General features: G+C 44.4%; 1 protein-coding gene across 1 annotated transcript in view; it reads right to left on the reverse strand.

Moving 5' to 3' along the window:
- Positions 1–19,589: 19,589 nt before the first annotated feature.
- The window catches only part of CAPN8 (calpain 8), a 30,009-nt gene continuing 23,236 nt past the window's right edge, over positions 19,590–26,362 (reverse strand). Inside the window, exons 15-21 of the mRNA XM_058836550.1 lie at positions 25,621–25,678; positions 25,040–25,104; positions 23,748–23,816; positions 22,398–22,476; positions 21,388–21,507; positions 20,717–20,775; positions 19,590–19,790 (exon numbers count right to left, since the gene is read on the reverse strand). Of these exons, the coding sequence (XP_058692533.1) occupies positions 19,767–19,790; positions 20,717–20,775; positions 21,388–21,507; positions 22,398–22,476; positions 23,748–23,816; positions 25,040–25,104; positions 25,621–25,678 (474 nt within the window). The 3' untranslated portion in view covers positions 19,590–19,766. The remainder of the gene's footprint in view (positions 19,791–20,716; positions 20,776–21,387; positions 21,508–22,397; positions 22,477–23,747; positions 23,817–25,039; positions 25,105–25,620; positions 25,679–26,362) is intronic.

The following is a 26,362-nucleotide window of genomic DNA, read 5'->3' on the forward strand; positions in this document are numbered from 1 at the left end:
GTATGAACTCAGTCCTTAGGTTCTGCTTAAATTCTCCCTGTAAATACCCAGCAGAGTTTGCAGAGCCATAAGCCGGTGCTCTGCGTGAATGTGAATTGCATCCCTAGCATGTATAAACTGTGCCTTGGATAATTCATGAGAATAGCCACACGGGGTCATACCAAAGGTTCATTTAGCTCAGCATCCTGTCTCTGAGGCTGAACAGTGAAAGGTATGTAGGAGAAAAGCATGAGAAATGGGATAAGCATAGCATGCTCCTTCCCCTGGTGTGCTCTCTATCTGCTGACAGTCACTAGTTCAGTCTTCTGGAGCCTGTTCCTGCTTCCCAGAGCTTAATGCACCATGAGAGACCTTTCTTACTGATTCTGTCTAATTGCTTCTTCTGCCCATTCTTGCTTCTATCCAAAACATCCTGCGGCAAGGAGGTGTACAATAATATATTAATTATATGTTGTGTGCAGATGTTCTTAGTTTCATTTATTGTGATTAATAGTTTCATGTGTTTCTCACTAATTCCTGAGTTATAACAAAGAGTGAACAATATTTTCTTACTCATTTTTGCAATTTGCTCTTCCTCCCATAGATTGCTTTGTATTATTTGGAGAAAATTAAACCTTCAAGTGTCTCATTCCAAATATTAAACTGATAAGAGATCATATCTATTTGTTAACTTCCAGCTGTGAATAGCAGACCTGTTCTGAATTTCAGGTGCTAGAAATGGTCTCTCTTTAATGTTCAGGCTTTGAATACAAATTACAGCATGAACCTGCCTCCAGCATTACTATCCACTGGACTACTGGGATTTAAAAACTCCTTGTATCTTGTGTGGTTCCTGTGGCCATTCTCAAAGTCTGCTGTGTCTGTGCTTTGTATCAGACCTGTAAGTATAAGGCTGCTTAAAAGGTGCAGCATTTCCGTGAAAATCTCTCCACGTTCAGACACAGAGGTTTCAGTAGGCCCCCAGATGGGAAGACCAAAAGGAACTCAGAAACCTTGGATCTAAAAGAAAAACAATCCTGTTTCTCTTCTCCCCTCATCTCCACATGTAATATTGTGCAAAATGCTCCTATGAAGGTCTCCGTCTGCAATTGTTCCACCCATTGTTGGCTTCTGCATCTTTTTCAAAGTCTCACAGATATCCTGCCTCACTTTATGCAGTGTACTCCTAATACTGTACCAGATGCATCTCCCTGGTTGCTTGCCATGGGCAGCAGTCATTTTTCCTTTCTCAAGGGAAAGCCATATTCACACATCAAATCTCCTCCTTCATGCCAGAGTCTCCCTCCCTCTCTTCTTGTTTTCAAAGCCCCTCATACAAAATGCACAAAGGGTAAGAAATGACAGAAAATCAGAGCGTCTGCATTTTGTATTTCTCTAGCACTGACTTGAGTGGCTGCGCAAAAACACAAGCCTGAAATTTTGAGGTCCCCAGCTCTCATCACCCTCATATCTCTGCTTCTGTTAAAGACTTTATTCCCTTCTGGTCTGTCTGAATTGGAGTCACAAAGGCAGGAAAAAGTGATATTTACAGTGCTACTCTTCTCATTGCCAGTGTCTGGGACTATTAACAAGTCAGTGCACCCTGACAATGGTTCATTTCAAGTGTGGAGCATTACCATTCTCATCAAGGGCAAAGAACCTAGCACAGTTCACAAGAGCTCAGGTGCTTTAAGCTCCTTTCTAAAATTACCTTTCTGCAGACAGCAGACCATATAGTTGAGTCATTCTGTGCAAACTGAATGAAATCTTCCAGTTGCAGTTCCGTGCGATCAATAGCAGGTGCACCATTGGAGGGGAATATTTTAAACCATCCCATGTGGAAGTTTATCTCTGGCAGCCTGGGCAGTGACTGGGCTCTGCCACAGACCAAAGGGCCAGGGCAGCCCCTTTCTCCTCCTGCTGCTGATCCCTCCCATTGCAAAAGAAAAGAGAGCAAGAGCCCATCAGTGGAGACAACCAGGCAGTGCTCCCAGCTCTGCCCTGCCCAGGGTTCACCATGCAGCAGGATGGGCAGGGAGCCAGCAGCTGGAACCATGGTTGTGGCCTGGAGGCTCCTGAGAGCTGGCACATGCCCAGGACAGCCTGGTCCAGCCCTGGCCTGCCCTCCTCCAAGCTGTGTGTCCCCACAGAACTACGTGCAGTGGATGCTCTCTCTCTCCCAGATGTCCTCCGTCTATCCTTGCATGACAACGCTCAGGGGACAAGTGAACACAGCTCTTCCCAGCTTCAGCTGGGGGGCCAGGACCCATCTGCCCAGTTCTGAGGACAGAGCTGAAGCATGCAGCACCTGGAGTCCTTAACACTCTGGAAGGGTCCCAAGGATTTCCCTCTGTCGTGCTGCAGGATGATGGGCACCAACTTCCTCTGGGCAAAGGGCAGCAGCACCATCCTCAGTTCTGCAGATGTGTTAGTTCAGGAGATAAGACCCACCCTGTCTTTTTTTCCAAAATTCAAATGGTGAGCAGCAAGACTCCCACCATTTTCAGAGGGAGCAGTCAGAGCCCTTTGCTTGGAGTCATCCTGCAGAAACCAGGCTGTGCTCACAGAGCAGCCCCACCACAGAAAGGGTCTCTGGAGAGCTGCCAGCCAGCCCCAGCAGCCTGAGCGTGGCAGAGCTGGGACCCTCTGCCCTCTGGGGCTCTCTGACCCACATGGCAGATTTCCTCCCCACACCACCAGCAGGGCTGTGCTGGTGCTCCTGGTGGCTTTCCAACCCTCTATGTTCGCCGAGGGACACGGCTGGACCCTCTCTCCCTCCTTCCCACACTAGCTCACCCCAGTGGCCACACATCACCTCAGCACAGCCAGAGGCAGCTGAAAGACCTCCTTACTGCTGTCATTCTCCCCTTCTTCCTGCCCCACTGCCTTCTTTCCACCACTCAGCACCCACAGTTCTTGGGGCAGAGCACAGAGCAGAGGGACACACAGCAGGGTAGCAGGGTAGCAGGGTACCTTGAAAAGGTACCTCTTTTTCAAGGAATGTTATGGATGGCAGACACACAAGGTAGCAATCAGGACACAGAGAAGGATCACCTTCCTCCACCTGTTGGTCTTCACTTCCCCTTGCTTTGGGCTTCACTGCTAGTCCTGATTTCTGATAAACTTGGTGCCACTTTGGGCCACCAGCCTTTGGGCCCAGCACTTAGCCAGTTTTCAAACCATCTCCCATTCTGCTACGCCTGCCCACATTTCTTCAGCTTCTCGATGAGGCTATTGTGGCAGGACAGTCCTCCTGAAGTGGACAATGCCCACTGTATTCCCCTCATGTCCCAGCCCAGTCATTTCACCACAGAAGGTTATCAGTTTTGACAAGCAAGGTTTCCTTTGCTGTATTCATGTTGGCTTCTAGCTCCAATCACCTTCACGTCCTTCGGGTCTCCAGGATGTGCTGTGATATTCCCAGCATCTCCATGAACATAGGAACCCCTTTTCTTACCAAATACAATAATAAGTTCAGGGTACCTGGTAATCTTGGCCTTAATTTTTTGTGTTTGTTTTTTTTTTCAAGCCTCTCCAAGAATGTGACAGTGAACACTGCAGCAAACATTTAACAAGATGTGTGGGCTCTGTCCTCATTAGTCTAAACATGAGAGGTGAAGCAGCAGATGCATGCAGAGCAGGCATTGCTGAACGACATGAAGTTAATTTGAGCTTGCAAGAGGGGAGCCTTTGACTGGCAGACAGCCCTACATAGCAAAGGCGCTGACGTGAACCAGCAAGTGCGAGCCCTCAGCCACGTTGCATTGCCTGCTGCCCCAGGGTCCTTCACTGGAATATGGTTTTGAACACCCCAAGAAGCCAAGGGCAAGTGGAACAGAAATTTTAGATCAACTTGTCATCAAAGCTGTTTTGAAACCTGAATTCACCTTGTGCTTGAGAGCTTATTTCCTTGAGCTATGTTCACAGCACCCACTATGAAACTGTACTTCCAGGGCATTTTTTCCTTGCAGCCTTGCTGTACTATCACCCTCATTTCACAGAAAGGGAACAGAGATACAGGAGGAGACTTCCTCAAGGTCAGAATGGGCTGATGTGATAGAAATGGAAAAAGCACAGAAACAATGTGGAAAAGATGGGCCTGATACATACAGGAGGGACTTGAATGACAGTGATTTATACAAGTATTCATACCAAGCCTGAAATGAAAACACAGTATCAAGATATTTACATTATCATTTCTTTTTGTTCTTAATAAAGGCAACGATTTGGCTTGAAAAATAGAATTATTCTGACCTTTAACATTGACTTGATATTTTCCTTAGGGATTTTTAACTTCTGATTATTATTCTTTACACTTTCTCATCTCATCTTTCCCCTTCTTAAATTAACTGTCCTTTATTTATGACACTACCCACATCTGAGCTGCCAGGATGTCTCCTGTGAGCAGTCCTCCCAAAGTATTTTCCACCAAGGCTTGGGAGCAGGCCTCTTCCTTAGTCTGCCCACAAAAGCCTCCCTCTGTTACAAGAAGATCCAAATATAGTCACGATTTTCAGGGAAGTTCAGGAACTAAGGGATCACATGCAGCTTTTTTTGTCGAAAACCATTAAAACAGACCTGCCTGTTGGTTAGCTTGGGGGTAGGTTGAAGTCAGTCCTGTACACAAGGTAACACACCACAGCTCCCTCCAGCTGAGCAGGACTTCCCCAGGAGCACCCAGGGCCAGCCTGCAGTGTTGCAGTGTAACAGTCTGAAACCAGTGGGGAAAGAAAACCCATTTTGCTGAAAAGACCCAGAGACACAGGCATTAACTGTGATGTTCTCAGAGTGCCCCTGAGAGGCACCATGTTATGCCACCAGCGACAGTCCAGAGCAGCAGTGATGCACGTCTTGCCCTCAGACTCTTCACAAGATCACAGGGATTTGAATACAGAGTCCAGATTCAAGCCGCAAGAATAGAACTCTCTCTGCTTCCTTGGGTAGATCTGACTCAGCCACAAATGATATGACAAGAATCCTATCCTGAAAAAAAAAGATAAAAGCACATGAAAACTATGTGGCCCAGGGAGGAGAATAATGAGAGAGACCCTCTGTGGTGCTACAGACAGGATCACTGTGCCTGCGTGGAGCGGATCAGTCAAAACATACGTTTCAAATTAGTCCCCTGGCAAATGTATGGCTCTTGTTCAGTCTTACTGCACAGGACATAAAGCACCTGCCGGGACCCTGCGGCTCCTCAGCACACTCTGTAGAGGAGCTGTTTGCCAATGTCCCTAACATGTGTCAGCAGCTAGAGAGGAGCCAGAGCTGAGGGCCACGACATCTCCCTCTTTCAGTTCTGGTGCCGAAAGACAGCGGGATCACATGAGGTGGAACACAAATTAGTGCAGATCCCAGCACCATTTTGGTTACCAGTTTGGGCTGTCCAGGCCTCCCAGAACTCAAAAATCAGTGTGATTCAAGTATGGAGAGTTTGTTGATCTGCATAATTTTGGCCTTGGTTATACTGCTGTGGTGGGCAGAATGGGAGCTTCAGCTAGAGTTTATTAGAGAAGGTCTTCTGCTGAGTCATGAGGGACAAAGAACCCCCTTGCTTTCTAAACTCCTTCCTAGAGAGGAGTCCAGCTGCTGCTGGATCCAATCTTAGCCCCAGATTTGTCAATGACTTATGGCTAGAGGATTACATAGGTGTAACTGAACCTTTATACAACTTTGTCCCAGAAGGTAAAGGATAGTGAACCAAATATATTTATATAAAAATAAATAATTACAATGACTAGACTAAAAGATCTTAATCAAAATTATTTACTACAGTAGAGGAAGTTATGTATTATATATACTATTTTGAAGCAATATTGAAGCAATTATACTGCAGAAAGCAAAAGCAATTATTAAGTAGAGATTGATGTTACTCACCCATGCCAACGACTGCAGGCAAATCTCTTTAACTCAGCCTCAAGGAGTAACCTTGAGGGGTGTCCCCACTCCAGGGAGGAATCTCCAAACACACGGCAAGAAGGAGTATGTTGGAAGGTGTGAGCCCTGGCACAGGTTGCCCAGGGAAGCTGTGGATGCCCCAACCCTGGAAGTGTTCAAGGCCAGGTTGGATGGGGAACGCCACCTGTAGGAGGTGTCCCTGCCCATGGCAGGAGGGTGGGAACTGGATGATCTTTAAGGTTCCTTCCAACCCAAACCATTCTATGATTCTATGAAGACCTTGCTGTTAAAACCTGGGACTGGGTTTTTATATATTAACTGATTTTCTGTCCATCATATGTCTCCAGGCCAGCTGTGTCAGCTCAGCATCTTTAGATAAGCTATCAGCAGTATCACTTGCTTGTCCCTTTGTATCAGGTACTTTATCAGGTCCGCCACATCTTCACATGTTGTCAGGATGTTTATCTTGGGAATGATGAGTCAGGCTGTTTTCAGCATCATTCAACACCAAAAGCAGCATGCCAGCCCCCTTCTCCTTTCACTGCTGATAGCTTTGCAAACAGGGTATTGTTCGAGCTGTTCCCCCCCACTCCAGGCAGAGCATCCTGCTACAACTGCCCTTATGAGCCCTCACTAGAAACTATTTACTTTGACTAGAGCCTCAAGTCTATCATTCACTCCTGCTCCCACCAACCTTGAATTCAGATCAAACTTTTTGAAAACATGTCATAGCATTTCCCAATTTTGTCATTAGGCTTAGTTATCTTTCACAGAGGTAACTTTTACTGGAAAAACTATAAACAGCTGTTGAGAGAGATCTCTTATACTACAAGTCATAAAATATTGCTAATTGGGCAAAGTTTCATTTTCCTAGGGTGAAAATATGACTGCTGGGAGGATACTAATCGGTCTGATTCTTGCAGCTCCTTCTGAACTCCTGCCTCTTGAGCTTTGCCACTCTCTCTCTCTCTTCAAAGAAAAACATCTGCAAAAGGGGGGAACATTAGTTAACCTTGTGCTTCTCTTGGAACTCATCAGCAGCGTGATTAATGGTTTGAAGGGAGAAAATCCTTCTTGCATGAGCTCAAAGAGTGACCTGAAGGATTGCTGTAATGTAGTGTCTCCTACACAGTTTGTGATAGCAGTTACTTGTCCCCATTTTTTCCAGAACTGAAATGTGTCCAGTTTGTAGCATGCCAGGCCAGGTGGGGAATATTTTGTTGGCTTAAGGGAGTTACCATTATTTTAAATATCCTTGCTTCTCCTTTATTGTTTAAAAGGCAAAGCCATGAGGGTTTTTTTGCTTGAAGATTACATTAAAATTATGTCAATGTTTTGATTTCAAACACCTTTCCTGTAAATGAAAATTTTGAGGAAAAAGAAATTGCATCAATTCATTGATATTCCCATTCTGCTTCAGCTCTCTTCTGGGACTGGAAATGCAGTAAGTCTGATTTGTTTCAACGTAGAGGCACTTTCTGAGAAAAAGAGCACTTTGAAGGATCATTTCTCAGGTAGCTGTTACAGAGGTAGGCTGAGAGCTTTCCAAGATCTCCCTCTAGCCACTCTGGTACTTCACCATTACTACAATTCTCCTCTCTCCAACTTGTCAGTGCCATTCATATCCTTGGAATATCAAAATAAAGGGGCTGCTTTGTCATCCAACAGACTGGGCTTAGCAAAATGGTTGAGGGAGGTGCTTTGGAGCATAGCTGCATATGGGAGAGCTGAGTCACCAACTCCAGGTTTGGTTTTGGGTTGAACCTCGAGATAATCTGGAATAGCTGAGGTGACTGTAATAACCTCAGTGGGAGAGATGTGCAGCTGTGGGTTGGCATCAGGCAAGGCTAAATGAAAAGGGAAAAAGTCCCTGGCTTTCACTGCACGGTGAGCCTTGTTCATCAGGACTTCAGGAGGTCAGGGAGGTGCAAGCAGTGACACAGAGACACTCAGCATCAGCTGCTGTTCAAGCACTCCCAGGTCTATCTGCAAAATTAATATATTCAGTGCTGATAAGGTAATCCAAGGTAAGATAGGAGCTGGTCTTGTTAGGATGTGATATAATTAATTTAAAATTACTTATTTGTGAAACTGTGATGATCAGTGTTGTGCTTTCTCTCCAGATGACAGGGTTATTAGTTAGCTTCAGGCTGCCTGAGGGTATGAAGCAGGCAGGAGCTGTAGTTAAATAGCAGGCATGTACATGCCACACGTATTACATTAATACCCCTTCCCTTTTTTCTCCCCATCATGCCCCCTGGCCATATCTTCTTGGTCTTTTACTTGTTTGACCTCTGGCATGTATTAAAAAACCACTGACAATCAAAGGTCTGTACAGTCACTTACTACTGCTTTTGAACAATATTAATCAGAATTTAATTTCAGCTGCTGCAACACAGTGTGAAATAGAAGCACTTTCTTTAAACTCCTCCTGAATTTTCTCTCCCAGCCTCCAAGATATTATTAAAATTACCCAACTGAGATTTATCTTGCAGTCATATTCACAAAATGTTTAACAATCAAGAAAAAAATATTCTGTGAAAGGACACAGAGGATCAGTCCGTGACTCCTCTCCCCCATGCCAGGGCTCACCCAAAGCTTGTCCCTGGGTAGAGATTTGTATCAAAGCAGTTGTTGTGAGCTGGGATTGGGCTCATGCTTGGGATCCATCCTGTGCTGACAGTTTGATTCTGCACTCACCTCTGTAAGGCAGCTCCAGCACTGGTGGGAGTCACTGGCAGCACAACTGTAATGAATATAAAGTTAGGGGCATCCCTTCCTAGCTGGAAATAAAGGATGCAGCCACCTGGAAAGCCAGGGGCAATGTTTTATTCTAATTGACTTTTCAGACATCATGGAGCCTGCTGTCACATTCCAATTTTTTTCTTAAAGAGAAAAGGATATGTATTCCTATAAAACCCAAATAAGGCTTATGTTACATTTTAAATGGTTCCTGCCAATTTTAGTGTGTTTCAGTGGAGTTCTTTTTAAAACAAATTCATAACATTCTTTATACCTACTCAGAAATCAGCCCAAATTTAAAGTTTAGTGTCAACAAAATCAATACCCAAGAGCATTTGCAATCTGTCCATGTTTCTTTACAGACAGAAGGTGCTACATACAGGATAGAAATGGACATAATGAATTCCACCTGTTAAAAGAAAAAAGTGGAAATTCAACAATCAAAGTGAGACCATTACAGCAAGGATAGGTCAGACTGTGTCACCAAAGCCTCTCTGGGGGAGGAGACGCTTGCAACACCTCTCCATCATTTATATGTCTTTGGCTCATTCTAGCCATGTTTCTTAAGCAGGTTTCTCAGCAGAGGACCTTTAAAATGAGGTGGACATCCCTGTGAGGGTCTTTTCCCTCGATTCTCCTCTGATAGAGCTTGTTGTGAACTCCCAGGCAGCACATATCTCTGCAGCAGCACCACTGCCCAGCCAGACAGGAGCACATTCTGGCAGAGCCCAAGGGGACCTGGAGCTTTCCTCTGCTTGGGACCAACTGAGCTGGAAAGAAAACTTCCAGAAAAGCTCTGCTTAAAAATACCCAGGCCCTGCCAAAAGGAGCTGGCACGTTATCATTTCACTAGTCCTGCCATGCACAAGTACTCACTGTGTCTCTGCAGTTGAAGAGTTTCAGCCTTGAAAATGCTTTTGGAAACAAGTGATACTAACTCCTTCCACTGAGGAGGAACTGGTGACATCCCCTTGACTCTTCCCTGTGTATTGAGTCATGATCATCATAGTCAAAAATTCATGTTCAAAACTAAAATTAATCATATTTATTATTTTTAGAGCAAGCCACTGGCACTGGCATATGTGAGTATAATCAACAAGGTTGTTTTGAGGATTAGAGCACCTCCTAATCTGAACTAGAAAGAATGAACTGTTTTATTATCTGATCTGACCTTTGCTTGTATTAGAGTCAGGCTTGTGACTTCAGTGATAACTCATGTTTTATTGTCTTTTATTCCTGTTACTCCTATAAACCCTGAAAAGTGTGGCCCAGATTTTATTGCCCTTCTTTATCACTTGGGAAATCATGTACTGAATTCTCAAACATTTATACACTGCAAATTCACTTGAAGCAAAGATGCCACTCAGGGTCCAGGCTGGAAAAATGTATCAGAGCCTATTTTGTTTGGTGGAACCTGTATTCAACACAATGGTCTGGGATATCTGCCCAGGCTGATGGGTGGCACTGAGAATGTTAAGAACTTTTTCACTTGGGAACTGAGCATATAATTTTAACTGGATATTGTGGGTGACAGAAGACACAGGGCTCTGCCAGCCTGCATGCTGAACTTTTCCTTTTTTAGAAAGAGGACTCTCTTCTAAAACTCAGCACCAAGTTGCATGGTGTTGCAATTCCAGCAGAGCAGACTGTCACTTATCAAGAGAGATCCCAAAGCAATAAGATGGGTCTGGAGGCTCAGGCAGACCCTGCTTCTGTTTTATACTGGTTTTAATCAGGCTGCGCTGAAAGGCAATTTTTGGATTTCACTGTTTGTGCAGTGCTCATGGATGCGGCACCTGGTACATGTCTTAGCCAATTTGAAAGCAGATCCGTCTCACAGATCTTGGTTGTGGAAATGGATGACAGAGAAAATCTCAGGCCAAAGCCTTGTGTTGCTGGGAGTGAGTTAAAAGGGCTAGATGAAAAGGAAGCATTACAGCTTGGATATCATCATCACTAAGAGGCATGTTTGCAGACAGATATTTGTCCCTTTGGGCACCCAGATGCTTCTCCTCTGAGGACTGATCCCTGTCAGGATAGCTTTTTAAATTCTTGTGATTTTTTATTCCATCCCACAAGTAATTTTCTAGAGCTGCTAGAAAACAGGATTTAAGAAGGGATGCTTTCAGGTGATCTGGGGTCTATAGTCACCATTATCATCAGATCTGAAAATCAGAGCCATGGCTTGTCACCATGCTGTGCTTCCTGAGGGAGCCCTAGAGACCCAGGGAGGTTTTTCTCAATCGGCAGAGACCAGGATTATATGAAATAATTTTAATATATGTCTTAGTTCCCTCAAGCCCACACATTATAATTTATTTTTATAGAAAAAAAATCTGCTTTTCTAGGTTGTCTTCTGCTTTAGAGTAATTGTTACTAATCAAAAATATTGCAGCCAATTCAATAATTGGCCAGAACTGGGCTTTGCAAATACCTTTCACAGTTTCATTGCCTTATAAATCTATAAATAAAGAATAAACATATGACTTATCACTCTGTAGCAATTATTTAGGATGTAGTAAAAGCAGAAAAGGAAGGAGGAGGAGGAAAAGTGGAACCTTTCTGAGAGGGCACAAGTTCCTTCTGCTCTGTGGCATGTCAGCTCCTCTGTGCTCAGCAAAGCAGAAGCTGACAGGAGGCTCCTGGCAGCCCAGAGGGGTGAAATTCAAAGCGCTGGTGGTACCTGCAGAGCAGGTGGGGACAAGTCTGTTTGAGGTAATGTGGAGCAAGCACTGGTCTCCTGGAAGGGAACTCTAGTCAATCCAGTGGACCATCCTGTCTCAAAGTGTCCAAGATCAAGTAGCCACACAGATGGAGGGCTATTTTAAACTTCACAGCAGGTTTTCTCTCAGTCTCTAATATTAGTGGTCAGTTCAAAGCCCAAAGTTAAGAAGTTTTGTAATTTTTCAAAAAGGGGTTTAGTAGTAAAGATTAAAACAAGACCACTGCTTGTCCTTTTGTCCATACAAACGTCTGATCCCTCTTCTCATCTTGCCAAATACTAGCAAGACTAGCAACATCCAGTTACAAGTTTTTCATTTTAGTTAGAATTTGTAAAATCTATTTCCTTTGATCAGGTCCAAGTGTGTTACTTCAATATTATATTGAACATCTTCTCCTGGAGTACAGCAGATGTTTTCTTGAGAAAGCTCCTGGCAAACCCATTGGCTAAGAAGTTAGGTTCTACAAAATTTGAAAACAAAGGAGGAAAAGAGATACAAAATCTACCAAACATCACTATGAAATTTTTGGCTGGTTTCAGCAAAACATGGGGATGGCGCCAAAAAGATCCAGGCTCCAGCTACTTGCCAGGAATGGTGGAAACCCAGATGCAACAAGGCTGTGTTAAAGCACCCTGGTGCCATTGAAAGAGGTGGAATACACTTCAGGCATTTAACTTCAGCATGAGTAAAGTGCACTGGTACCTGGCAGATGTACTTGGCAGTGCTGGGATGTGTGTGTTCCCTGGCAAGCAGACTCCTCACACTGGCATTTTGGGTTACCTGGCCTTTTACTGCTGGATGTAATTACTCTTGCATGGTTTTATTGCGTGCCCACCTACACCCCTGTGTATTCCAGTTACAATGGTGGGATAAATGGAAGTGTCTGGAGGTGGAGGTTCCTTCTGTCTGGTAGGTCATTGGGGGTGACTGTGCTCCTTGTTTCAGGATAAGGATGTTCTACTGATAAAGATGTAGTTATAGCCCAGATGAGATGGTACTGAAGAGCACAGAGCTCCTGGGTTTTGTGGGACCTTTGAAGCACTGCCAAAGTGGCTCTTGCTCACAGGAGATCTTAACAACACCCTTCCACCACGCAGGAAGTGTCTCCACAACAATCCCATGGCTTCAGTGGCCCTACTCATCCAGGAGCTCTGTGTGACTGAGGGTATCCATCCAGGCCTGGGAGATGTCGCTGCAGCAGCTGAAGGCTCTGCCAAGCATTCCCCGAGCAGTCTGTGCGGGCTAGCACAAAATTAGGCTGGGGACTGCGCTGATACAGTGACAGCCAGAATAATCTGAGCAATAGATAAAGAACCAAGAGTGGTTCCCCAGTGTAATTAGGAAGAGCACTGTTATGCAATTAAGAAAATTAATTAGATGTAGACGTAGGGAGTGCAGGTTGAAGGCATATTGCAGCACAGACTTGTCTAGCTCTGTGGTACTTTTGAGATCTGCTGGTGGTAAAATTGGTTTTATAGTGTCTCTGAATGAGCTGTATTCCCAGATTTCTCTATTGACCACTCCTATGTCATGGAGCATAATTTACCACAAACAGCAGCAAACTTCAGCCTATCAGAACCAATATCAAAATATGCTGAGCACTTTCTGCTCAATGCAGTGAACCTTGTTAGTCTAGCCAGAATCACTCCTCCTCTAGCTGAGCTCTGATTTAGCTGTCTCCATCCCTCCATGAAATGGTCTTGTACTTAGGGAAGGAAACATTGAGTATCCTCAAGCCAGCTATCACTGTGTTACCAGCTCCTTTTAAATGAAATGAATGAGACCTGGCCAACAGTATTTTACTTACCTTTTTCTCCCAGAAATCCCAGAACAGAAGAGTTCATTCAGAGGAAAAGAAAGTTGAAATAAAAATCGTTCTCCTGGTATCTGAGGAAATTTCATCTGTTGTATGTGTAGGAATCCAGAGAAGCAATACCATGGTTTTGACAAACACATTACTCAAGACATGCTCATGTATATGTTATTCACAAAATATACCTTGTGTTAAAAAAATGTACGTCCCCAGTGACAGCAGGGCATCACCATTACACAGCTCCATTTTATCACAGAATGGTGACAGGACATCAGGTACTGAGGGGAGATATCCTTTAAACTAGAATAATATTTCCATCCTATGGAGAGAGATGGCTCAAGGATTTTTATGAGGACAGGCAAAATTAAATCTGTCAGTGCCAAGGTAACCAATAATAATAACCCACATCATTTTAAAAATCCTCTTTTTTTTTCCTCTTACTCATGTTACTGGTATCACCATAGAGTGCAAGGTGTATACTCTGAAATTAATTGTATTTTCTCTCTCCATAAAGCTTGTTCATTGTTTGTACTCTAGTCAGCTTGGACACTAAAATTTGGTTTGATAATTTCTCATTCAAGCTTTCATGCACCAAACCAGCATGCCTGCAATTCAAACATTATCAGCATGTATAAAAGCACACACACAGAAAAAATCCCAGCCCAAAACTGAGATGAGTTCAAATTAAATTAACATGTAGAAAGCTGGCACTCTCTGCTGGAATCAACTTTGTCATTATTAAGTTTACCACTGCTGTTTCAGATAGCTCCTTCTCTCAGGGTTCTGGCTAGAGGTGCTTTACAAATTAGAGGTCAGGTTGGTACTTTATAATTTTCTCATTTTGCCTTTAATCTCCTTTTTTTTTCCTGTTTCATTAATTCTATGGTGATTCTGTCTGAAACTGAAAGTGTTTTCCCAGATTCCTGTATTCACAGTTGCCATCTGCCGGGCGAAGTTTCCCAGCAAAGATTCTTTCACTCAAGGCAGATGGGAGCATCCTTCATATGCCACAACCTGAACACTAGAATATCCCTTGGGAATGCTGCTGCATCCCAACACAGAGACCCTGTGGGATGCCCCACTGCCTGCCACAACACCAGCCATCACCAGACATCAATCCCATGTTTGACAAGCACCACATTTCCTGAGCTCCGACTCCATGCAAATTAATAAGCAAATATGATGATCTTTTAAAACGTAGCAGAACACAATTTGGAATAAACTGTGTTGGTCACAAAGCTCCTTTTAACTCCCAAGAGATCATACCTGCTCTGGTATGTGTACTGGGTAAATTTGCACAGTGGTCTAAGAGTGTGATTACAGCTTGGGAAAACACACACAGTTTTACAAACATACACAGTTTTAAGCTGACTGGCTTAGTGACTGTGACAGCTATCTTACTTATATCAATTACCAAATAAAGTTCTTGAAATAAGAAGAAATATTTTCTTTCCTGATCAAGCCTACATGGATGGCATTATTAAAGACAGGTAACATTGAAGTCCAAGTATCCAGAGAGTTTTGCCCAAGAACTGGCCTAGGAGTGCTTGCTCATCGAGAAAAGGTGTGTTGAGAAACTAAGACAGAGAAATGAGAAATCTCTGGAAATGCCAAATCCTGTGCTATCTGTAGCTAAGCTGTGGCAAAATGATGCCCATCATTACTGAAGAGAGCACTGATGATTTTACTGTTAAAGCAATGTCGCAGTGCCTTGACCCATTCTCCTTCTCCTTTGAAAGCTTCATCAGACAAACAAGTAGCCTGACTCCTTTCAGAGGTATTAAAGGCAATGAGAGCTACTGTGCCTACATGCAGGCCCTCAATGGCAAGGAGGCTGGTTGCTTACTTTCTCTTCATAGTCCGTGATGCCACTGCCAGGGCAATGACGTTTATGGTGGGAAGTTCAGTGGCGTCCCCGTGGAGCCACTGGGCTGAGTAAAGACAGAGAAAACACCCACTTACATCAAAATGTGGTTACTGTACCCATGTATATATGATGCAGTGAAGACACGTCTTTGGGAAGATCTGTGGTGCTTTCTACATGGACAGACTGAAAGTTTCTTGGGGATTCTGTGGGGAGTCTGCCAAATGCACCTGGGTTCTATGAGCTGTTACTCAGTGGCCTCAGCAGAGCACCTAGGTGATGCTTGCCGGTGACTGTAGCTATTCCTGCTGCTCCACCTCAGCAACTGGTGGTGGTGTGGCAGGTCTGGAGCACAGTACAGACCCTGTTATCTGGGTATGGCTTGTGTCTTCACTGGCAGGGAGTGAACAACCGAGGACAATAATGAAAGTTCCCCTTCAAAACCAGCCTCAGTGGTTTTTTACGTATAACAAAGGAACACTGAAACATTTCACTGTATCAGCTGAAAAGAAGCATACAGTAGAGATAAAAATGTGACAGTCTGTGCATTTAGGAGAATAAGAGAGACGCTATCAAAAAGGGTATGGGAATTTAGGGAAGCCTGAAAAGCTTTAAGACATTGGAAGAAGGCCTTCACTGTTATCTTCTCTGTGAGAGCGAGATCAAGCTAAGCGAGATCATTTAAACTAGCCTAGGAAAACCTAATTTGCTAAGGGGTCACATCGAGGAGCACACCAGCTTGTGTCTGAACTTAAAAATACCTTTGAGTTTGGTGGTTTGTGGGTTTTTTGAATGAATAAGAGGTGGGTTTGGAGAAATACTTTAATCCCTCCTTGGGATGACAATGTAGTTTTTACATGTTTATAGGTGACTGAATAGACAAAACTACCAATGTTTTACAGAGTTTTTCAAATATCAAAAGAGCACTTTTTTCCTAAGTCAGCCCTTTGTATTTTGAAGGGAGTGTACATGTCTTCCTCCCTGGAACATGCAGGGTCACAGAAAAACATATTTTCTCCAGTTCCTGATATTGTTCAGCTCCTGAATGGACAAAAAGCTGTTTCATGCAGCTTCTTCCTGGTTGTTATTCCAGTGTTTGTCCAGGTACTTCTTGAGTCCATCCCTCAGATACATTCCTAGGATTATTTTCTCCTGCCTGCTCTTTGTCTTTGCACACAGCCCTCCCCAAGCGCCTCCTGCCCACACAGTGCAAGTCAGGTGAGAGCTGCATCGAAGATTTCAAAGACTGAGGAAGGAGTTAATGAGTGGCCAACAGTAACAAGTGAAGTAATTTGCTCTATTAAAGAAAGAGAGGATTTTATGCTGTGCGTGCCAGTTATACAGAGAGAGACAGACACCATGGCAACAAGCTTGTCAGGCAGGAGCAGGGCACTACTTTAAGATGAACTATCGCTGGGGACATCATTAGTGGTGGAGAAACTTCAAAAGCTTTGGAATTTGGGTTCCTTTTGCACCCAGAATCTCACCTGCTTTTATGGAATTTGAATCTCCAGTCCATAGGCTTAGCCTGGGATAACAATAGCAGGCTAGGATGTTGGATGCATCCTGAATAACATGGAAAGGAAGAATGTGCCTACAGTATCTCAGTGCTTCCAGGCCTGCCTGGTTGTGTGAACTGTATGAAAAGGAAGAATGAAAACATACCATGGAGTCAGATTCAGCAGGATTGTCTGAAATAAAGACTGAAAAGGAATTTGTAAAGGACTGGTTATTCTGTGCTTACTCATAAGCCATGAATCTGCACTGATGGAGAAATCCCCCTGTAAATGTCTCATTCTGGGAGGATGAACAGGTGACAGATAATTGCACATACAAGGTTGATTCTTTTTATTCTCCTAGCTCACAGGCAGAATCCCAAGTACCTGTGGTTGTCCCGTCCACAATGCAGACACTTATTCTGGTGCAAAGCTGCAGTCAGATGCTGGTGGGTTAGGATTTATACCCACGGGAAGTTCCTCTGTAGGCAACCACAAAGCAATTAGTGCACAAGGCATTTGGAACTCTGAATGTGGTCTAATGTGAATCTCATTTTACCAGAGCAATGTACAGAGTTCAAGTTTCCAGTTCACCAGCCTGCAGTGCAGGGGAAAACATTTCTATGGGCAAGTGGAGAGAGAAAGGAAAGATCTGAAGAGCTGTGGCAGAGTTTCTGTGGGAGTCTCTTTAGCTCTACCATATCTATAAAGTGCTGAGAATGCCACACAGCACAGTTTTCATTGTGACAGGGAACGGATCACAAATTCATGAACCTTTGTGACTTGCCTGCATTATAATTCCCCACGACTGAGCTACTCAAATCTAAGGAGAGCTGAAGCCCTTCACGGCTCCAAAAATGAAGCACAGCCAACACACAGAGTGTAAGAGTGCAGAAAGTCCAGATGCCCAAGCTCTGGCTCAGCTCACCATGCCCCACTGCTTCCACAGCAGCTGCTGCAGGCATTTTAGTCAAAAGCTATTTTAGCCCCATCAGGACTAACTGGGAGAACTGATGAGCACAGACATTTGCCCAGCTTGCAGCATAGGGAAGGAAAATCAGGTGGACATTAATCATCTTTTTGCAGATGTGTCAAGTAAAAAGGAGAAGCACATTCAATCCCATGAAAAGGCTTATTTTTGAGCAGTTGTTCTCTAAGACCTGATAGCCAAGTGCTGTGCTCAAAGAACAAATGAAAGAAGAGGTGGCTCCTCTGGAGCCGCCTGCTTTCCAAAGATAAAGGAAGATGGAGTGCAGCTCTCTGCCCATCCTGTACAGGAGGGTGAGAGCCATTGAGATAAATGTGAGAATTGTTGTGATGGGGGCATCAAGCTTGCTGTAAAAGGAGAAGAAGTGGGAGCATGCAATGGATTTCTGCATATGTTTGAGTTTTCCCAGTTCTGTGGAGAGAGGCCTCTCTGACCATAATTGGAACAAACTCATGAATAGCGCGTGTGAGTAGAAAGCAAATCTGAAGCTGCAAGCAGCCAGCTCACCCTGCTGCATGGTTAGCAAGGAGATGTGTTGCATATGCAAGATGTAGGGCAGGGAAGGACACGTTCATCCTACTGAGCAGGCAGAGAATTCCCCAGAATTTTCTGGTGTTTTTGGAGAGCTCAGCTTGCCCCAGGTAGCTCTGTCTTCCAGGCAAGCAGAGGTACACCGATGTCTGTTGTTGGTCAGTGGGCATATATGTGCCAGGAGAAGCTGGTGGCAACCCCTGACAGCTGCACACAGGTCATGGCCAGTGATACGTGCAGAGGGACAGTGGGGTTCCTACTGTGGGGCTGTTTTTATCCTGCAACCCAAAATAAATATTTCTCTCTCTTTTACTGGCAGAGGACATCAATTAGAAAGGCAGAGCCGTGCACTGGCACAGGTCATGCATCCCTTTTAGTCAGACAGCTGTGGCCAGCAGCAAGAAGAAATGCTGGGAGACATGAGGTGTGGGGTTTGTCACAAGAACATCCCATGTTCAGAGATGGGACCCAAACAAATGCTTTCTTCCTGCTCAAAGAAGGAGCTGAGGAACCAGCAAGTGTGGAGAAAGGCTTCCCTCAAACACAGCACCAAAGAGGGGGACAGAGTCTTGGCCCCACATCTGCCTTCAAGACACAGATGTCAGCCTGCACTCCTGCACCTGGGGAGAAGTGTCAGACATGTCACTGACCATGACATGCATGGTCTCATCAGATCATTACTGCAAGTTCCAGAAATATCTTCTGATTGCTAATACAGAGTGCTAGATTATCTTGTCTGCATTGCTATGATGTTACTCTTTAGAATACTATATAATTCAATGTAGAGAGAAGCTTTTTTAAGAGGACAAATAGATCTTAGAAAGCACAGCACTGTGAGCCAGTGCCAAATTTAAGACAGTTGAAGCCACCTAGCTTCAGTTTCTTCTTTAAGTCACAATCCACATTAGCACATCCCCCGCACTCTCAGGCTCCTGGACTCCCTACGTGCACGTTTTTTGTTTCTAGCCTTCATGATCTTCCAAGCTCCAATCACTCATTAAACTAAAGCTCCAGATCCCCTCTTTGGGCATGCATATGGACAAACATTCACAGGAGAAGATCTCAGCTGAAATAACTGCAGAAAATTGCACCTGACCTTCCATCCTCTCTCCTCCTCCTAAAGGACTGAGCTGAGACTTGTGGAAGAATGCCATCACATTTTCCTGATTCCCAGTTAATCCTTGGGGCTGTGTCTGTGCCCAAATCCTCTGGGCTCCCAGCAGCTCAGCATCTGCCTCTGAGCTCCTCACGCCCAGCTTCTGCAGACACTTGGCACAGCCAAAGCTGACAATTGTCTGTGAAGGGAGGTTGCCAGGGCAGCAACATAAATTTTGCCCACACTCTTGAGCATGGAGCAAAACATATGCTGGATTTTGCAGCAATGGAGATCCCTTCCAGGATTTTGAACACTGCTGAACTTTGCTGCACAGTCAGAAGTCAAACCACAGCCACCTGGGTCCATTCGTGCTAAGTCAAAATTGATGAGATTTCAGCATGGCATGGAGCAATACTCTTTGGGCAGGAAAAGTAAAGGAGGTCAGTCCTGGGTTTGTTTATTTGTTTGTTTGAGGATGCATTTATTTTATAACTGACAGTAGATCATTTTTATTGGCTTAAAGCAACTTGCCAGGAATAAAAACAAGTTTCTCTTTCTGTTTTTCACAACAAGGAGGTGCCAAACAATCGGTTTCATGCTCAGAAAAGCGTCTCTGCTGAATTGATTGACCATGGTTCAAATCAGTGTGCAGCACAGCCACTGAGGGAGAAACAGAACAAGGAGTCAGGGCATCAGGAAGGTCTACAGGATGCCACTGGGGCACTCCTCCATGCCTCCGGGAGAACAAGCTGGGAAAGGCTGGAGTTGCATTTTAATCTTTTATATGTGTAGGATCCATCTGTTCTTGAACTTCAGAGGAATCTACTGCCAGGATCAGCCTCTAACATTGCAAGTGGGGTCTCTTCCAAAGGAAGATGAGTTCTACAGGGCAAGCTGGAGAAAGCTTCAACTTTCAGCCTTGAAAAGCTCTAGGGTGGAAGCATGCAATGTACAATTTCAGCAAGATTTAACTAACTGACTGAGGGTCACAGGGCTTCCTAGCCATCCTCCTCTCTTCAAGCCAGTCTTCAGCTGAGAGGACTAATTGGATGGACCTCTTGGGGCTCCTTCCAGCTGTTTCCTGAGATATATTTGTATTCTGCAAAGGGAGGGCTCAAGCTGATTGCTTTTACAACAGCTTCAACAAGAAAAATTTGCATTAAAAACAATGTGGGAAAAAAAAGACCTGGCATCTTAAAAGGTTTCTTCTAATTCTGGCAGGTTGATCAGTACATTCTCTGCCAGAAAAGAAGAGTTCCCTGCTGTGTGTTTTCTAATGAATTGACCACTGCCCTCTAAAAAGAGATAGTGAAATACACTGTGTAAGCACCTTCTCCATCAGCCTTGGGGGCTTTGAAGGTATCTTTACTTTTTTGCTCATAAAAGGTAAAAGTTCATTATACTAATTCAGATGGGCCTTGTGGGCTGAAGAGCATTTTCACATAAACAAACTTTCCCTTTGAATCACTACCATGTTTCTCTTATAATAGTGATTAAATCACTAATAGTGATTTTAAATAAGTGTACTTTAGTGTGGCCTACTGCTGCAGTTGGATCAGGTGGCATTTCTATCTGACCCACCTTACCTCAGGCAGAGAGATCTGGATGACTCCATTCTTGTCTTTGTCCAGAAGATGGAACACTTCTGAAATGTAGAAGAGTGGGGAAAAAGAACTGGATATAAACCACAGAATTTGGCATGTAGAGAATCACTGTCTGACAAAATGTAAAAGTCTGGCTTTTTACCATGATCTACTGGAAATTTAGACTGGTTCTGTAAGATAATATTACACTGTAAGATAATATTACAGCTGTTCTTCTTTCTTCTTACAAATAATTTTTAAGCTGCTTCATGGGGTGGAATAGATCTACAGCAGCAAAATGGGAGTTGGCAGCAGGACAACTATAAAATCTGACGTGGTGGCATCTGGCACGATCGGGGAAAAACCTGTAAATCAGGTCTGAGTAAGGACTGCAAGTGATAAATGGTCCCGTTTGTCAGGGCTGGGACTATTTGGGGCCAGAGCACTGACCGTAAGTTGTTGATGACTGTAAAACACAAGAGAATGGTGCGTTATGGAAACGTGTCCCCTGCTCCCCATGGTCATTCAGACAGAAAGGCTTTTGCTGTTTCTCTGCTGCTTTCTCCAACACAATTTTTCTGGCATCCTGACCTTTCCATGCGATTTGCTACATTCACAGCTAGAAGACACCAGGTACCTAAGGCAACCCCAAAGCTCTCAGGAGCTGCACTCACTGAACAGGGTCTCCAGGCGGATCATGCAGGCCACAAAGCCATCAAAGTCGATGGTCAGCTTGGTGCTGCAGGCGTAGCGGGTGACGATGCTGTGCTGCACCTCATCGTTGAGCCTGAAACCTGAGGGCCAGGAGAGCATGGGAGTCACTGACACAGCAGGTTAATTTTATGTCTTGGATGTGACTTATCCGTGGACTGCTGCAGCTGAGGTTGAAGGGCAGGACTATTCCTCCCAGAATGTCTGTTGGACTCCCACACCCACCTCTGCGGGTCCTTTCCAAAGCCCATTGTATTGGGTGAAGAAAGGCATAGAGTTCTCCCACAGCATTTTGTCAAACTGCATATTTTACATTGTTTCACAGTATAACCAGTCCTATGTTCCCCAGATAAACCCCTAATTAGCGAGTCTTGGCACTGCAGCTGAATAGCAGTGATTGCAGCAGAGCCAATTGCTCACATAACACATTGGGCTCTATTCAGGCCCATATTCATGCTATTTCTGTCTCTGGATCATTCATATAAAATCCACTGAGCACAAGACAAATCAAAAAAACACAGTGCTCCTCTAGATGCCCCTTAGCTGGCAAGCTCTGCTCCAAAAGTGAACATCAGAGAGGACATCATTGGGGCATGCCTTGATCAGGCTTGCACCTTCTCTGGAGGAGAGAAAAGTGATGGGAGGAAATGAAAGAAAAAGAGGGTTTGGGCATAGCTCTGAAAGAGGACTATTAGATTAGAAATAATGAGGCCAAAAATAGAGCAAGTAATAATCAGATGGATAAGCAATGGTCACAGCATGGACAAAAGTACCAGTGGTTCATAATGCAGAACAGAGGATGGGGTTTGATGTATGAAACAGCAAAAGGATTGCAGTGTGTGACTGTCAGGAAGGGAGAATGTCACTGGCAATGCTGTGATCTAGGTGACAGGAGAGAAGAAAAGCCATTAAAACGTTTTGCTGTTCTCCCAGTGCTTAGTGATCTGATGGCGTCCCCGAGCAGCGCACTCACCTGCCTCTCTGAGGGCATTTCGCATCTCGTGGGAGTCAATGGTACCAGAGTAGTCACTGTCCACTTTCTTATAGATTGCCTGTGGCAAGGGGAAGGAGGGAATGGGAGAGGGCACTCGAGTGTGTGCCCCTGCAGCAATGCTGTGGTGTGGGCAGGGGAGGCAGGTTGGGCTTGCACAGCTGGCACACAGCAGCTGTGAAGACGTGGTAACAAGGTCTCATCAGGGGCTACAAGCCACTCAGATGGCTCCTCTAGGCTTTAAGCTTGGTTTGCTAGCCCACCATGCAGCCCACACCCTGCTCGTGTAGCTGATCAGTGCCAGGCAATCATTCCTACCTCTGCCATGTTCACATTGTCACCACTGTGCCCACTGATGGCTGGGACAGGGACTGTCCCTACCACCACAAGCTCCTACTCTTTGAAACATTAATGAGCAAGAGAAACATTTCAAGCAGCTACAGGCAAGCCAGGCAGAGTGGGAAACACATTCCCATGGGCTGGCAGTTTGCCTGCCTTCACATTACATGGTGGCAGACAGGCCATTGAGGAAAATACCCTATCATCTGGTAAACATCGCAACAGACCAAGTCCATCTTGCTTAATATTTCAGACAAGATGACAGATGCCTCCTACTGCCAGCAGGTTTGTTATCCAGAATTAGAAGCCACCCAGACCTACATTTAATACTGGATTTAGGTCCCAGGGCTTGCTTTCCTGACAAGCCTCAGGACAAAGCTGGGACTCCATGAACCCAACATTTCTTCATGAAACTCCAGGGCAGATGCTCTGTGATGAACAACATCAAGTTTGGTGCCATCAGGCTTGCCTAAAAGGGAGGTAATCACATCAAGAAAGTCCAGATCTGACCTTCTTTTAGACTGCTTCATGCTGGGTGAACTTCTTGGGATATTAAATCCTCTACCAGAAAAAAAATTCAGCAGTTCTATAAGATTTCAAAAATACAAAGGCAGTTTTTTGTAAGTCCTAAAAATATGTTTCTTGTGTTTGCTTATGCTCAGCCAGCAATGCAACATATTGCAACAGCCGAGATATGTTCATATGATCTTTAATAGAGCAGGAAGCAGAGAGAGCTGTCTTTGCCAATAATCAGAGAGTTAATCTGTCTTTCTGTAAGGTATTGCAAATTATGGAGAATGATGGGGCCAAGGTGAAAAAGGATTTGCTTGTGCCCTGTTGAGTGAGAGGTGTTTCAGAACCCTGGAACAACCTTGAGCCCTGAGAAGGAAGGCTTCCAATTATATCTGCCTGTGAGGGTTTAACTCTATCTCTGTTCTGGATCTCTACTTCAGAACTGAGAAGGGAAGGGGGTAGAGTCAGAAATGTTGTTACCAAATACTTTTGAATCTTCATCCAAAGTATCTTGAATTCTACAAGTCCCAAGGTGCCGGTCCCATCGGTCTGGTCCATGTTAAGGCATGGTTCAAAATTCAGGATTCCTTTATCCTTAGCAACACTGGAGAGCAATCAGTTTTGATAAAAACAAATCACCTATCACAGTGTCATCTTAATGCCAGTTTAGGTCTCATTTGTAATGCATCTCCATCTCCCACAGACATGCCCACAGCTCCACATTTGCTTGGCTAAAGGTATGCCAAGAATTTCTAGGCTATCCTCACTCTCAAGGAATGATATATGGGATTGCTAAATATATAAGCACGATTAAAAGCACTCACATTTTAGCAGATTAGAGTCCTTAGGGGGAAAAGGGCCTGGCATTGCACCAGACAATTGTTAGAAACCAGAGGCAGGAGCTGCAAGTGAAGAGAATCAGTAGCAGTCTACAGAGTCTTCTCCCATGTCCTTCAGGGCATGAACATCCCTTCCAATGGAAAATTATGCAGAAAGAGGGATTTGGACACCATGACATTGTACTTACCGAGTTACCCCATTAGGCTTGGGAGCCTGTAAAGTATAGGGCAATGGCATCCCTTCTCCTAGCAGTCAGTTATCCACAAGATCCACAGCGAATCCCTGCTGGCCTCAGTATGGCCATGCCGTGGCACCAGCACCAGCGAGATCCTGGCAGCATGGCTCTTCACCCTCCCAGTGCAAAGGTGCACTGGGTAGAGGTGTTGACCTTTTCCTTTGGCTACACAAACCTGGGCAGAGCTATTGACCTCTCCTTTTCCCTTGGCTACTCAAACCTTTTAAGCTCCCAAGTGTTGTCCCAGTTATGCAGGAGGGAGGCAGGCACTGCCTGTACTTGCAGCCTTGTCCCTGGGAACAGGCTCAGCCTGTCCCTGCTGCTGTGAGCTTGGGCTCTATAAGCAGGGCCTGACTCAGAGACAGCAGCTGAGGATGTGCTCAAAACCTGCATCCTGCCAAGCATGCTGTGTATGCACCTGGAACTGCACAGGTGCAGCCAGGCAGAAAGGCCCTACTTCTTCTCCCCACTATATTCAGGAAAAAGTTTAAGCAATGAGAGATGCAGTGAGAGAAGCAGCTGATGATTAAATGGTTGAGGTTTCTATCACCATGAGCTGATAGAGATGCTTGGCTGAATTTTTGCCCCCAGCTGTGTGTCTGGAAAACTGAAGTGTAAACTTAGCCCAGCTTGTCAGGAAGGCTTGCAAAAGAGATCCAGAAACTTTAAAGGTGATGAAATTATATTCAAAGGATACATCTAAAAGGCTGATCATCTCCCTGCAAGTGTTAATGTTGAATCCATCACTTTTGACATCCTTTCCTGTACAAAAAAGAAATATAAAAGTCCAAGTCAGAAATAGTTTAATACAAATATTTTTCTGCAGGCAATGCTGGAGATATCAACCACCTTCAAATCTTGGTAGCAAAGAAAATCCTCTGCCATTTCTTCCACTATGTCCTTTCAGTTGATTAATATGTTTTTTGTTGTTTGTTTTTTTTTCACAGTGGGAGGGGATGTTATTGGTTTTGGTGCTGATAAGCCTCTATCTGTCCACAGAAGTCATGCAGCAGCATAATAACACTGCCCATGGTGGTCGTCCCAGAAAAGTACAGGGAATGTTGTGCCTCTGCAGAACGTGTGCTGGCAGCATTTGGAAGGGAAGCACCAGGCAGTATTTCCACCCCCACCCCATCTTTAGAGGCTCAACAAGCCAGGAGAAATTCAGCTGGGACCAGACATAAGCTCAGTTTTTCATCACCCCTAGCTGTCAGAGCTGGGTTTTGTTAGCATAAGCCCCATTCTGGGCTCCATCCAATGGGAAGTAATGTCACTTACTCTTTGCCAAAACCCGGTTTAGGATCCTTTGAAGTTCAGTTGCAGTCACTTCACAGTCCTGAACAGAAAACAAAACATACTGTAGGTGTTAATACGAAAATTATTTTTTTGTGAGAGAAACAAGCTCTATTGATTTGCTATCAGACATCCAGAGACTATTTTCTTTCTAATTCTAAAGCATGTAAACCCTTATTTTTATTTTTCTAATCCTTCATATTTTCAGATGTCAGAGGGAGAAGATCTTCAAAACCAATCGTATTTCCTAGATATTCAACCAGGAAATAAGTGGTTTCTTAGGTGCTGTGGTGACATGACCAAGTAAATGGCAACTTTTTTAAAGGTTTGACTGAATGAAAAGGTTCAGGAAAACATTTGAGATTCTCAGGGCTTACAGAAACTACAACCAAGCAATTCTAAAATTGCCCTCTCAAAACTCAGAAAGGTCTTTCTAACTAAAAAGATGTTTTCCCTCTCCAGTAGCGGTGGCCACCTGTTCATTAAGAGGAAATCTGACATGACAGCCACAGGCTAACGCAGCAGGGCTTTGTAGATACTGTTTTTCAAATACATTAAGTAGAGAAAAAGCCCAGCCAACAGTTTTCTGATTCCTGGGGCTAAACAAAAAGGAAGGAATTGGCCAGCCAAGCAATTGTCAGAATTATACGATAACTCCACAGGTAATTTATTTCACCCTGGGATAATATTTTCACAGTCCTCACTCCTATTGCCCCTATTTTCAATG

Source organism: Poecile atricapillus, chromosome 3 (genome assembly GCF_030490865.1).
Source record: "Poecile atricapillus isolate bPoeAtr1 chromosome 3, bPoeAtr1.hap1, whole genome shotgun sequence".
Taxonomy (NCBI): Eukaryota; Metazoa; Chordata; class Aves; order Passeriformes; family Paridae; genus Poecile; species Poecile atricapillus.